Source organism: Procambarus clarkii, chromosome 50 (genome assembly GCF_040958095.1).
Source record: "Procambarus clarkii isolate CNS0578487 chromosome 50, FALCON_Pclarkii_2.0, whole genome shotgun sequence".
NCBI classification, from domain to species: domain Eukaryota; kingdom Metazoa; phylum Arthropoda; class Malacostraca; order Decapoda; family Cambaridae; genus Procambarus; species Procambarus clarkii.
Window position 1 is genome coordinate 12,776,350 of NC_091199.1, and position 12,347 is coordinate 12,788,696.

Below are 12,347 nucleotides of genomic sequence, written 5' to 3' on the forward strand. Positions count from 1 at the left end.
CCGCCTACCCTTCTGGTCGACGACCGGGCCGCGGGGTCGCTAAGCCCCGAAATCATCTCAGGATTAAGGTAGGTTCTCTCTGTCATGTCAACACACTATTCCTTATCTAGCCTATTATACCTGTCTCCTTATCCTCCTCTGTTCTCCTCTCCCCCTTCTTTCTCATCCACTCCTCTCATACCCTATCCTTCGTTCTTACACTCTTCCCCCTCGCACTCAGACTTCTCTCTCTACCTCCTCTTCACTTGCTCTCTCCTCTCACTTTCTCGTTTCTCTTCACACTTCTCCCCTTCACCTCTAGATCCCCTTTTCTTAAATGCTGTGAGCTGCAATAATTAATAAATTCCATAACTTGCAACATAACTTTATTATCAATGTAAAGTGCAATAAATTTGCCTCAAGTTGCAGCAAGAGGCGGCACCCCCCCCCCCCCCGGGCCAGGTGGTGGTGGCGTCCCCAGCGATGTTTACCACCCTGGTAGTTCACGGCCCTGGTGGCGTCCCCAGCGATGTTTACCACCCTGGTAGTTCACGGCCCAGGTGGCGTCCCCAGCGATGTTTACCACCCTGGTAGTTCACGGCTCCGGTGGCGTCCCCAGCGATGTTTACCACTCTGGTAGTTTTGAAAGTGCAAGTATGTAGTGCTGGACAACGATGACGTTATCTTTCTATACTTTAAATTTATGTATTCCGGAAAAAACTAAAGCTAAAAAGCAAACTTAAAACATTCCTAGGCCCAGTATAGCACATATATGGACTATATTAGGCCTAGAGTTGCTAGGAAGCTTAGGTTCTTTATGTATGTTGTGGTTATAAAAAAATCGCAATTAGCCTAATTTATTAATACAAAAGTCAACTTCTTAGTGGACCATCAACCATCCAGATGTGGACCATCTCCGCGGTTGTTCAACGTCCTCCCAGCGACTATAAGAAATATTGCCGGAACATCCATGGACATCTTCAAGAGAAAACTGGACTGTTTTCTAAGAGAAGTTCCGGATCAGCCAGGCTGTGGTGGGTATGTGGGCCTGCGGGCCGCTCCAAGCGACAGCCTGGTAGACCAAACTCTCGCAAGTCGAGCCTGGCCTCGGGCCGGGCTTGGGGAGTAGAACTTCCAGAACCCCATCAAGCAGGTATCACTACATATTGGTACTCTCCACCAAATAGTTGCTGTAAGTAATATCATTTCAGTAGGATGGGCTGAAAGAGCAAGTTACCTACCCTTGAGGTTCGGTCTGGCTTCATGCAGGTCGGCGTTCAATCCCCGACTGTCCAAGCGGTTGGGCATTATTCCTTTCCCCCCATCCTATCCCAAATCCTTATCCTGATCCCTTCCCAGTGCTATATAGTCGTAATGGCTTGGCGCTCTCTCCTGATAGTTCCCTTGCCTTGCCTTGAGATTACATTGCGATGGTTTCGGGTCTTAACGTCCCCGCGGCCCGGTCCTCGACCAGGCCTCCTGGTTGCTGGACTGGTCAACCAGGGAGCCGATATTTGTAGAAATAGTGTTGTGAGAAAAGGGTGTGTGAGGCTTAGTGTGTTACCGTGCGAAAGGGCGAGGAAAGAAGAGATTACGGTACGAAAAGAAACCTATTTCAATAAATTCGATTTTTTGTTCTCTTCAAGATCCCCTGCACGTATGGTCCATAAATCCAGATGGCGCAATAAATATCCCCAATGTTGCAGTTAGCTATATTGCAACCTCCTGGTCCGTATGTCCGGGTTGTTCTGGAGAGGGATATAAAATGTTGGCCGAGCCAACTCTTAGCATTACTGCAGGGTGCTCCCCAACCTCTTCTCCCACATTGCCTCTACGTAAATAAATGCATCTGTTTGGCCGCGCCAGAAACGTTAGGAACGCAAGCAACCATTCCAAATCAGGTATTCCAAAGAATACCTGATCAACCAGGCTGTGATGCATACATCAGGCTGTAAGCAGCCGCGTCCAACAGCCTAGTTGACCAGACCACCAACCGGGAGGCCTGGTCGGAGACCAGGTTCAGAGGAAACTAGTAGGGTAAGGCTTCATATAAGGTACGGCGAAAGAAAACGTTCAGTCTTTCTTTGCTAACAGAAGTCAGAAAGCATCTACTCCTTAAAAAATGTAAGTGCGTGTGTGTGTACTCGCGTACTGAATACACACACACACACACACACACACACACACACACACACACACACACACACACACACACACACACACACACACTCACTCACTGTGTGTGTGTGTGTTGGGAGATGGGTGTTAGTGTGGGATATAAAGGTGTGGAGCGCGACTATCCCGTGTGGAGAAGGTGCTGAAGGAGAGTTGGTTCACGCCTGCAGGAAATGACTCTGCTTATCGCCGCTAGTCGCCCGCCATGATGGAAGAGGATCATTTTGGGGGGTATTGTAAGGTTTTGTGCCGTTGGTATTGGCTTATGAGATGCTGGGAGAGAACGGCTGCTGGAGATGGGTGTTGACGGTGTGGGGGATACTGGTGGGTGTTGTGGTGGTGCAGTTGTGGTCTTGGTGCTGTGGTGGTGGTGCTGTGGTGATGGTGCTGTGGTGGTGCTGCTGTTGTGGTAGTACAACCTTTCCCAATCAAGTTGCCATGATTGGGAAAGGTTGTACTAAGAAGCTAAGAATAGCTTTCGTCAGCGAACACGTAAATGAAGCTTGCCGAGAGCGTCAGGCAAGAAACTCTGCAATCAGAGCATTGTAATAAGTGTTGCAGCAGGTATGTTACCAGTTACACGTGTGGCAGCGTTATCCTCCGATACAGCCGATTTACATTTGTCTGATGTTACGTGTACATTGTTTTATTATACTAGAGAATTCGTAAATTTCGTTTCATGGGCCGTGATGCTGAGAGAGAGAGAGAGAGAGAGAGAGAGAGAGAGACTGAGAGACTGAGAGACTGAGAGACTGAGAGACTAACTGACTGACTGACTGACTGACTGACTGACTGACTGACTGACTGACTGACTGACTGACTGACTGACTGACTGACTGACTGACTTATCTATCTATCTATCTATCTATCTATCACTTCATCCCAGAGGAAGCAGACGAATAAAGCCGAGTGAATGTCAGTATGGAGCCAGCCACAACCCAACATACCAGGGGAGGTTCACAGAGAAATCACGTTACCGTGATATATCAAAAAACAAATCCACAGGAGCCTTGCTAAGGGTTCGAACCTGTGCGTTGGGTGTACTGGGAGGTTTTTAGCAAGATGAGAAGATGAATGGCTGGAAAATATAAGCATCTACCATCAGTTGTCTATCAACATTGGCGGGCCCAAGACTTTCCAACACACGCCCTCTATATCTAAGGGGCATAACTTGACGTTCTCTCACGTTCTACAAAAAATGATTTGATAAACACCTCCAAAAGATACCTAATGAAATAGGTCAGAGTGCGAAAAGCCGCGTCTGACCAGACCACTGAAAAGGAAGCCATGTTGGAGAGCAGACCGCGGGGACGCTGATCCTCGGAGCAACCTCAAGGTAACCGCAAGGTAACCACAAGGTAACTTCAAGGTAACCAGAAGGTAACTTCAAGGTAACAACAAGGTAACTTCAAGGTAACTTCAAGGTAACTTCAAGGTAACCACAAGGTAACTTCAAGGTAACCTCAAGGTAACCTCAAGGTAACCTCAAGGTAACCTCAAGGTAACCTCAAGGTAACCACAAGGTAACCACAAGGTAACCACAAGGTAACTTCAAGGTAACCCCCCCTTCCGTTCAGACAGGTCGTTGTCGTCGTGTGGGTAAACTGAAATGAATAAAATCATCGTAAACATTTATTGCCATTGTCTGCGTAAATTTAATACATATTTGCGTCAATTTATTTCACCAAAATTTAATTTTCTAAATTGAAACGATAACAATTCTGACACTTAAGCCCATAGCAATGTAACGTTTTATAGACCTGTCAATTTGTGTGCGCGAGACAGAGCGCCGCCAGGCACACAAACAAGGGCTGAAAGGGGCCCTCACGGCTGAGTGGACAGTGCTCAGGGGTCGTAGACCTAAGGGCCCGGGTTCGATTGCAGGCCGAGGCAGAAACAAATGGGGGAGTTTCTTTCTTCCCCCCCCCCCCAACCTTCCCCCCATGGGGGTAACAGATACATGGAGAGCTACTCTAATGAACGCAGCAAAGATAAACTTTCTAAGCCACATTTTCGCTCAACCAGCAGATAAAAGGTTAGAATCGGAAAAAATAAATATGGAACTTTCACAACATTTAATGGGAAACTGTTTTAAGAAATAAGATTCAATTCCCATGCAAAGAATAGAAGAACTGACTGTCGAAGCATATAAAGTCTGTCTGGAATATATTCCTTAGCAGAAAGCTAGAAAGAGCAGCAGCTTAGAAAGAGAACGTTGACGGAACTACAGAAGAAGGAACAAAATAACGGAAATACTTAAGCAGACAAGACTATCCTTACAAAGAAAGAATAATTTAAACAGAGAAATTGAAGAAATAGAAGAGAAACTGAAGCAATCATAATAGCGTGAAGAAATACAATTAGAACAGAAAGCCATGAAAGAAATAAAGTAAAAACAAGAATAGTTCTTCATGCGACATCGGAAGCCAAAACCTCCGTCAGTATTGGGCCCATACTTATGAGCGAAGATTCATACACAGAGGACGACAACAAAATGAGTGTAATCCTAAAAAAGTAGTATGAGGACATGTTTAGCACCGCAGTAAACAGCATGAAAGTGGAAGATCCGGACAGCTTCCTTATGCGTGATATCCAAACCCCTGTAAATATAACTGATATCAACACAGCCTCTGCAGATTTTGAAAGAGAAATTGACAACATGCTCAAGCGCTCGGCCCCAGGTCTATACTCATGAAATTCAATATTTATATAGAAATGCAAAGTGCCAGTAACACAGGCACTTAGTGTAGTGTGGAGAAAAGTCTTGGACACTGGGAAGATACCAGGAGCACAAGCGCAGAAGATTTGCCTGCGTTTTAAATCACTGATGCTGTCCCGCCTTGAGTACTCATCCATATTCATCTTTCAGAGCAGGAGAGTCGAGGCTGGCCTCGGGCCGGGTTTGGGGAGTAGAAGAACTCCCAGAACCCCATCAAGCAGGTATCAAGCAGGAGAGATTCTCAAATAGAGTGAATACAGAGAACATATACGATACGTATGGACACGATAAACCCGTCACAAATATCTCAAAATGTACTCTGGAAAAGATACGAGAGAGGTATCAAATAATATATACATGGAAAATACTGGAGAGCCTGGTCCCTTACCTGATTTGAAGAGTCAAATAACATACTTGAGTGAAAGGTTTGGAAGGAACTGCAAAATAGAACCAGTGAAGAGTATAGGTGCCATAGGCACAATTAGAGAATCTCTGAAGAATGAACTTCAGAGATCCACAGTTGTTCAGTATTCTCTTAGCAAGTATCCTCCTCGGGCTTGGGGAGTAAAAGATCTCCCATGACCCCATCAAGCAGGTATATCCTTCAAGCAAGTCGAGTCTGGCCTCAGGCCGGGCTCGGGAGTAGAACTCCCAGAACCCCATCCAGGTACAATCCAGGTACATCCGTGTTCTTGACCGAAACAGTCCCCAAAGGCCTGGTGAGAGACCGGGTCAAAGGGACGGGGGGGGGGGGGGACAGTGATCCAGGGAACACTTCAAGGTAAGATAACCTGTAGTCTCATTTACGCTAAAGAGTTTGTAAGTCTAGTAATAAATGTTGACCTTTTATTCGTTGAACTTGAACATTTTTCCTTGTTTTATATCCAAGTTTCCCGTGTGTAGCAGTGTACGAGAGTTTTAATCTGAAGGATTTCTGGAGCTTGATGGTTGTAATAATATTACTGTATATCGACAAATTTTGCCTACCCTAATTACGATTCTTTATGTTGAGATCCTTCAATAAACATCATATTTGTTCAAAGTTATTTTCAACATAAAGCTCTGAGCTGCTTACACGAGTAGGTCGTCTACTTCAGTACCTGCCTGGAAAATAGTAGTAGTAATAATAATAATAATAATAATAATAATAATAATAATAATAATAATAATAATAATAATAATATATGGAAAAATGTTTGTAGCCAACACAGGAAACTAAACAAAAAATAAAATAGATTAAAGTTTTCGTTGTAAGTTTACCTGGAGCTACCTTTAGAGGGTGTCGGGAGTTATACGACTCCCCGAGCCCGGTCTGAGGCCAGACTTGACTTGTGATAACTTGGTCCACCAGGCTGTTGCTTGGATCGGCCCGCAGGCCCACATATCCACCTCAGCCCGGTTGGTCCGGTACATCTTACAAGAAATTTTCTAATTTTCTCTTGAAGAAGTTCACTTTTGTTCCGACAATATTTATAATGCTTGCTGAGAGAGCATTGAACAGCTATGTACCACTGATGTTCAATTTTCTCTTATGCCTATGGCACAAAGTGTGTGAACATACGATACACCTGGAGCATATTTGGAGCATACCTGGAGAGATGAATTCCATTTATTTCTGCTTATTGTAGGTGTCGTTCCGTGCCATAAAGACTATCCTTGCTGGAGCTGGGGAGGACCCTGCACCATGTTCTGGGTATGAGTGCCTGGATTATACTTGCAGGAAGTTTTCCAGCTTGTCTGTGTGAAGCGTCACCTGCAATACTCGCACATCACCTACCACTTTTCTCTCCCTCTCTCCCTTCGCGCCAAAACCTCCCTCTTTCTCTTCGCGCCAAAACCTCTCTCTTTTTATTTATTATTTTGTAGACAAAAACCTTGGTTAGTTAGTAATGTTGCTGATGTATCTAGTATTTCGAGACAGAGAGACAGACAGACAGACACAGACAGACAGACACAGACAGACAGACACAGACAGACAGACACAGACAGACAGACACAGACAGACAGACACAGACAGACAGACACAGACAGACAGACACAGACAGAAAGACACAGACAGACAGACACAGACAGACAGACACAGACAGACAGACACAGACAGACAGACACAGACAGACAGACAAACAGACAGAGCCAGAGAGCATCTTTTAGTTAGCTCCGGCCCGACTAAGGTGGTTCATCACACCAGACGAGCAATAAAGGTGAGGGAGGGGAAGGGGGTGGATGACACTCCCCAGAGAGCGGGTAGCGTGCGCCCCCTCACTTGGGGCCTAATTACATTAGGGTCATTATGGCTTGTATTATCACACTGCGTTTAGTAGTTTTTGTGCGGAAGAGGATTTATTTGTTCCCAGCATGCATGTCGAAGGAAATAAATTTAGGTTACCTTGAGGTGCTTCCGGGGCTTAGCGTCCCGGCGGCCCGGTCGTCGACCAGGCCTCCTGGTTGCTGGACTGATCAACTTGGGTTGGTGAAAGAGCGCGAATGAACTAATGATTTTACGAATGAATAAATGGATGGAGGGTTACCTTACCTTGTGGTTACCCTTCCGTGATAACAAGTGATAACAAATACACACACACACACACACACACACACACACACACACACACACACACACACATTTATACCAAGCAGAATTCATACCTGGTAGCCTTGTGGATAGCGCACAGGACTCGTAATTCTGTGGCGCGGGTTCGATTCCCGCACCAGGCAGAAACAAATGTGCAAAGTTTCTGTCACCCTGAATGCCCCTGTTACCTAGCAGTAAACAGGCACCTGGGAGTTAGTCAGCTATTACAGAGTTGCTTCCTGTGGGGGGGGGGGGGAGGGGTGTTTGGAAAAAAATTGTTACAGTTGATTGATTGACAGTTAAGAGGCGGGCCGAAAGAGCAGAGCTCAACCCCCGCAAGAACAACTAGGTGAATACACACATATACATACATACATACATACATACATACATACATACATACATACATACATACATACATACATACATACATACATACATATATACATACATACATACGTTGCAATGCATGCAATATTGAATATTCAAATTATGGGGACGGGTTAATTAGGAAACTGATGATAGATGATTGGCATCGCGGGTTTGTATTGAAACAGAAGTGCCATTCAGTGCCAGGAGTGAGGGGGTGGGCACAGCACCTGCCAGATGCCTGCAAACCTAATTAGCGGCTGATTAGGTTTTGATTAAAGCCTATCCACCTCGAAAATACTTCTGTATTTCTGAATGGATAGGAAAGCCAGGTTGATCTGCTCAAGAAACTTGGTGGATGTGATTATGAAACTAAGATTTTTTTTTCGAACGTAGATTAAATTAAGCTACTTGAATTTTTTTTTCGAGATTAGATCGATTTAGTCAAAAAATTATGGATTATTAGTGAAATTTGATTATTTGATGAGTAAAATTAGGAAAACTAACTAAAAATGGCCGCTGACTTGACTGGAACAAGTTGATTGGGCAAATTTTGTAGGATTTTATCGAGTTCTCTTAAACACAATAGAACTTTGTTGTTATTTCGCCATATAGTTTGAGGACGTTGCTGGAAAACCCTCGGACCCTTAATGTTTATTTACTTCATGGGAATATATATATATATATATATATATATATATATATATATATATATATATATATATATATATATAATATATACAGTAATTGTGGATTAGTATTTTTGGAGTATCCTTTTGCAAAGCCTAAAATTCGTAGAGAGGGAAAAGGAAGAGATGAGGGAAAATGTGTAGTGGGTGGCCGCATCTTGAGGCAATCGGTATGCAAATTATAGTGGTAGTCGTCTTATGGTTGTGCTGTTAGTGTACTGATGTCTTGCAACGGGCGAGTGGCAGAGGGTCCTCTTAGAATGATGAGCAACCATGGCAGAAGACCTTACCGTTAAAGAACGCAATAAAGTAATAGTCACAACGTCAAGAAAAACGACAGGTTGTATAACAATTCCCGCCAAACACACACCGAAACTACGACGTTGGTACAACGTTCGAACAAGTATTAACACCTAACTAGTTATAACAACCAATATAGTAAGTTGTAACAACGTTCTAATGCGTCATAACCACGTTAAGCCAAGATGTAACAACTTTATTACAAATTGTAACAAGCGGAAAATAGAGACAGTTTCGGTTTGTGTTTCCAGGGAAGAACCTTTCAAACAAGAGATGCTGTACCAGTGATACTCTTCAAGTGATACTCTTCCAGTGATACTCTTCAAGACGCTAGTGCTGTCTAGAGTGGAGTACTGCTGCACAATGACAGCCCCTTTCAAAGCTGGAGAAATTGCTGACCTGGAGAGCGTGCAGAGACCTTTTACAGAACGAATCTTTTCAATGGAACATCGAAATTATTTGGTCTAATAAAATGTTTCAATTAGGATTCTTTAAAGCGAAGGCAAACTATATATATTAATTTATACGTGGAAAATATTAGAGGGGCTGGTCCCAACCCTGTACACAGAAATAACACCATATGAGACCAGAAGGCATGGCAGGATGTGCAGAATACCCCCGTTGAAAAGCTATTCCTTCTGGAATGGACCATTCTTTCAGTTTGTCCAAGCTTTCTTGAAGCCTCAAGCTGTCCTCTGTCTTAATCTTTCTCATAATTTTGGTTCATTAGCAAACATTGATGATGCTAAAATTATGAGAAGGATTTGTGTGTGTGTGTGTGTGTGTGTGTGTGTGTGTGTGTGAGCTTGCCTGTGAGAGCGTATGTGCGTGCGCGCTGGTGGTCGTGTGCGTACACTGTATAAAAATTAGGAGCCCGGGTGCGGGGCTTTCTAAAAGATGGTGTATTGCGGTGCAGTTCCTACGCGCGGGGTTTGCCTGATGCTTTGGTGGTGAGTTATCAAGATGCCGGGTAAATGGAAAAGGGATGGGAGAGAGAGAGATAATGAGAGAAAGGGGAGATAATGGTGGAGGGAGAGGAGGAGGAGGAGGAGGAAGTGATTGGGAATAAAGAAGCTTATAGAAAGTACAGAGAGGTGGGGGGAGAAGCATGATAAGATTACAAATCTTCCGACAGCTGAAAATCACAGGTCCAGGAGCTGAAGCTGAATCCTATAGACTTAACCAGGTCAGTAATCATGTCAGAGAAACGTTTTAACAGGACAATTAACGCGTCACCACCGGTAGACAACTGAGGCAGGACTACAAGAACCTTTCAAACAACACACGACAACCCATCACTTAGTGACGGAGGATAAACATTTTTTGATGTGGTTCCTGGATGATACCTGGTTGATGGGGTTCTGGGAGTTCTTCTACTCCCCAAGCCCGGCCCGAGGCCAAGCTTGACTTGTGAGAGTTTCGTCCACCAGGCTGTTGCTTGCAGCGGCCCGCCAAGCATCATTTTCCTACAGTCTCTGACCAGACCTTCTAGTTAATGGCTTGATCAGTAAAACTGTTAGTGCTTGTGGCATAGGCACCACGGCATGGTTGACAACTTGCTCTTTGAAAGTGTATAAAGTTGACTTTTGAACCTATATATATAGGTGGTCTTTGGGTAATTCTGCATGTATTATGAGCAGCATTTCTTAACCTTTGTGCCTCTGGGATAATTCCGGGTCATACTTTAGGTAAGTGTTTAAGTAAAATACTTAAAGTAAAATACTTTAGTTAAACACTCAGGGATTTCATTGTCAACTAAGACGACTGTTTCCGTCTTTATTCTTGATACTGTTTAAATGAGACAAATTCAACACAACAATGACTCAAAAATACACTTGTATATGACTAGGATTAGCTTATTTATCACTCTTTCTTGTGGAACCCCCTCCCCCCCCCTCCCCCCCTCCGCCTTGTTTATGTTAGTAGAAGGATTTCTTAGATTCCATGTTGCATCCCAACATTTCAATGAGGCAATGTTGCACAATATATCATGGCGGAATGTTTAAAGTAGACGCATTGAAAAGAATAGGTGCAATAAGTCTCCCTAAGAGAAAATTATATAAACATGAAGTGTGGAAGACTTTTCAACATAGCTATTCTGAATATAAATTGCATTATTAACAGAGTAGTAAGCCTGTTCAAAAGAGAACGTGATTAACACCTGGGGCTGGATTACGCAAGTACTTACGAACCTGATCCTGGATTCATCAAGTAGTTACGCGAGTACTTACGAACCTGACCATTTGAACTCGATCCCTGGCGGCTTTGTTTACAATCATTAAAGATGTGAGCTCCGAAGCACCAAGAAACTGTTTAAACAATAACAACATTTGACTGGCAAGTTTGGACGCTCGTAAACCTGTTTAATTAATGTAAACAAAGCCGCCAAACAATGAGGAAAGATTTACAGGTTCGTAAGTACCTTCGTAACTGCTTGATGAATCCAGGGCCGCATCATCAACCAGGAGGCGTTATCTTGAGGTTATCTTGAGATAATTTCGGGGCTTTAGTGTCCCCGCGGCCCGGTCCTCGACCAGGTCTCCACCCCCAGGAAGCAGCCCGTGACAGCTGACTAACACCCAGGTATCTATTTTACTGCTAGGTAACAGGGGCATAGGGTGAAAGAAACTCTGCCCATTGTTTCTCGTCGGCGCCCGGGATCGAACCCGGGACCACAGGATCACAAGTCCAGCGTGCTGTCCGCTCGGCCGACCAGCTTCCTTAAGTCCACTTACTTAAGTCTTAAGCTCCCACTTAAGTCCACTTAAGTAACTCCCAGTCTATGGCGTGACCATAGACTTGGCGTCGGGGACACTGTATCATCAAAATGCTGTACCGCTACTTTATCATCATCACATCATAGAATAGACGTAAATACAAATCACAGTATGTCATAGTCCTTTGCAAAGGATACCACAGTCAGCATGAATGTTTCCTCCTTGTGATTTCCTGGTGATGGTTCCGGGGTGTAGTGTTCCCGCGGCCCGGTCATCGACCAGGCCTCCTGGTTGCTGGACTGGTCAACCAGGCTGTTGGACGCGGCTGCTTGCAGCCAGACCTATGAATCACAGCCTGGGTAAAAGCTCCTGGAATCACAGTACAGCAGTGGAAGACACTGAAACACTTCAAACTGATGTCAATAAAGGCTTCCAATCAGCAGGGAAAAGAACATATTAATCATAAGTGATAAATTTCAGCTTTTTTACATAGGAAAAATGAGAAACTTAAACTGGATACGAGATATAATTAGATCTTACACAATAAGCAGCATCATTTATATGAACTTGGTTTAATGATCAACCAGGCTTTGATTCATACGTCAGGCTGCGAGCTGCTCCACCCAACAGTCTCCTTGGCTACATCACCAAACACATTTTTTTTTTATTAACAAATTTAGGTACATCAACAGTTATGCAGCTACCCCTAGACTATGTAAAGGGGAGTACAGTGTGTGTAAAGGGGAGTACAGGGAGTACAATCTACGTGGTGCTAAAAATCCCTATCACACAGGATGGCTATTTATACAGAGGCATGTGATGAGTAG

General features: G+C 44.0%; 2 protein-coding genes across 2 annotated transcripts in view; one reads left to right on the forward strand and one right to left on the reverse strand.

The window, feature by feature from the left end:
• The window catches only part of LOC123748468 (multiple PDZ domain protein), a 1,300,933-nt gene that overhangs the window by 203,423 nt on the left and 1,085,163 nt on the right, over positions 1 to 12,347 (forward strand).
• LOC138351551 (uncharacterized) overlaps positions 1 to 12,347 on the reverse strand; it is a gene marked incomplete at its 3' end in the record, with an annotated part of 45,263 nt that overhangs the window by 11,023 nt on the left and 21,893 nt on the right. The window contains exon 3 of the mRNA XM_069303343.1: positions 263 to 326. Within this exon, the coding sequence (XP_069159444.1) occupies positions 263 to 326 (64 nt within the window). The remainder of the gene's footprint in view (positions 1 to 262; positions 327 to 12,347) is intronic.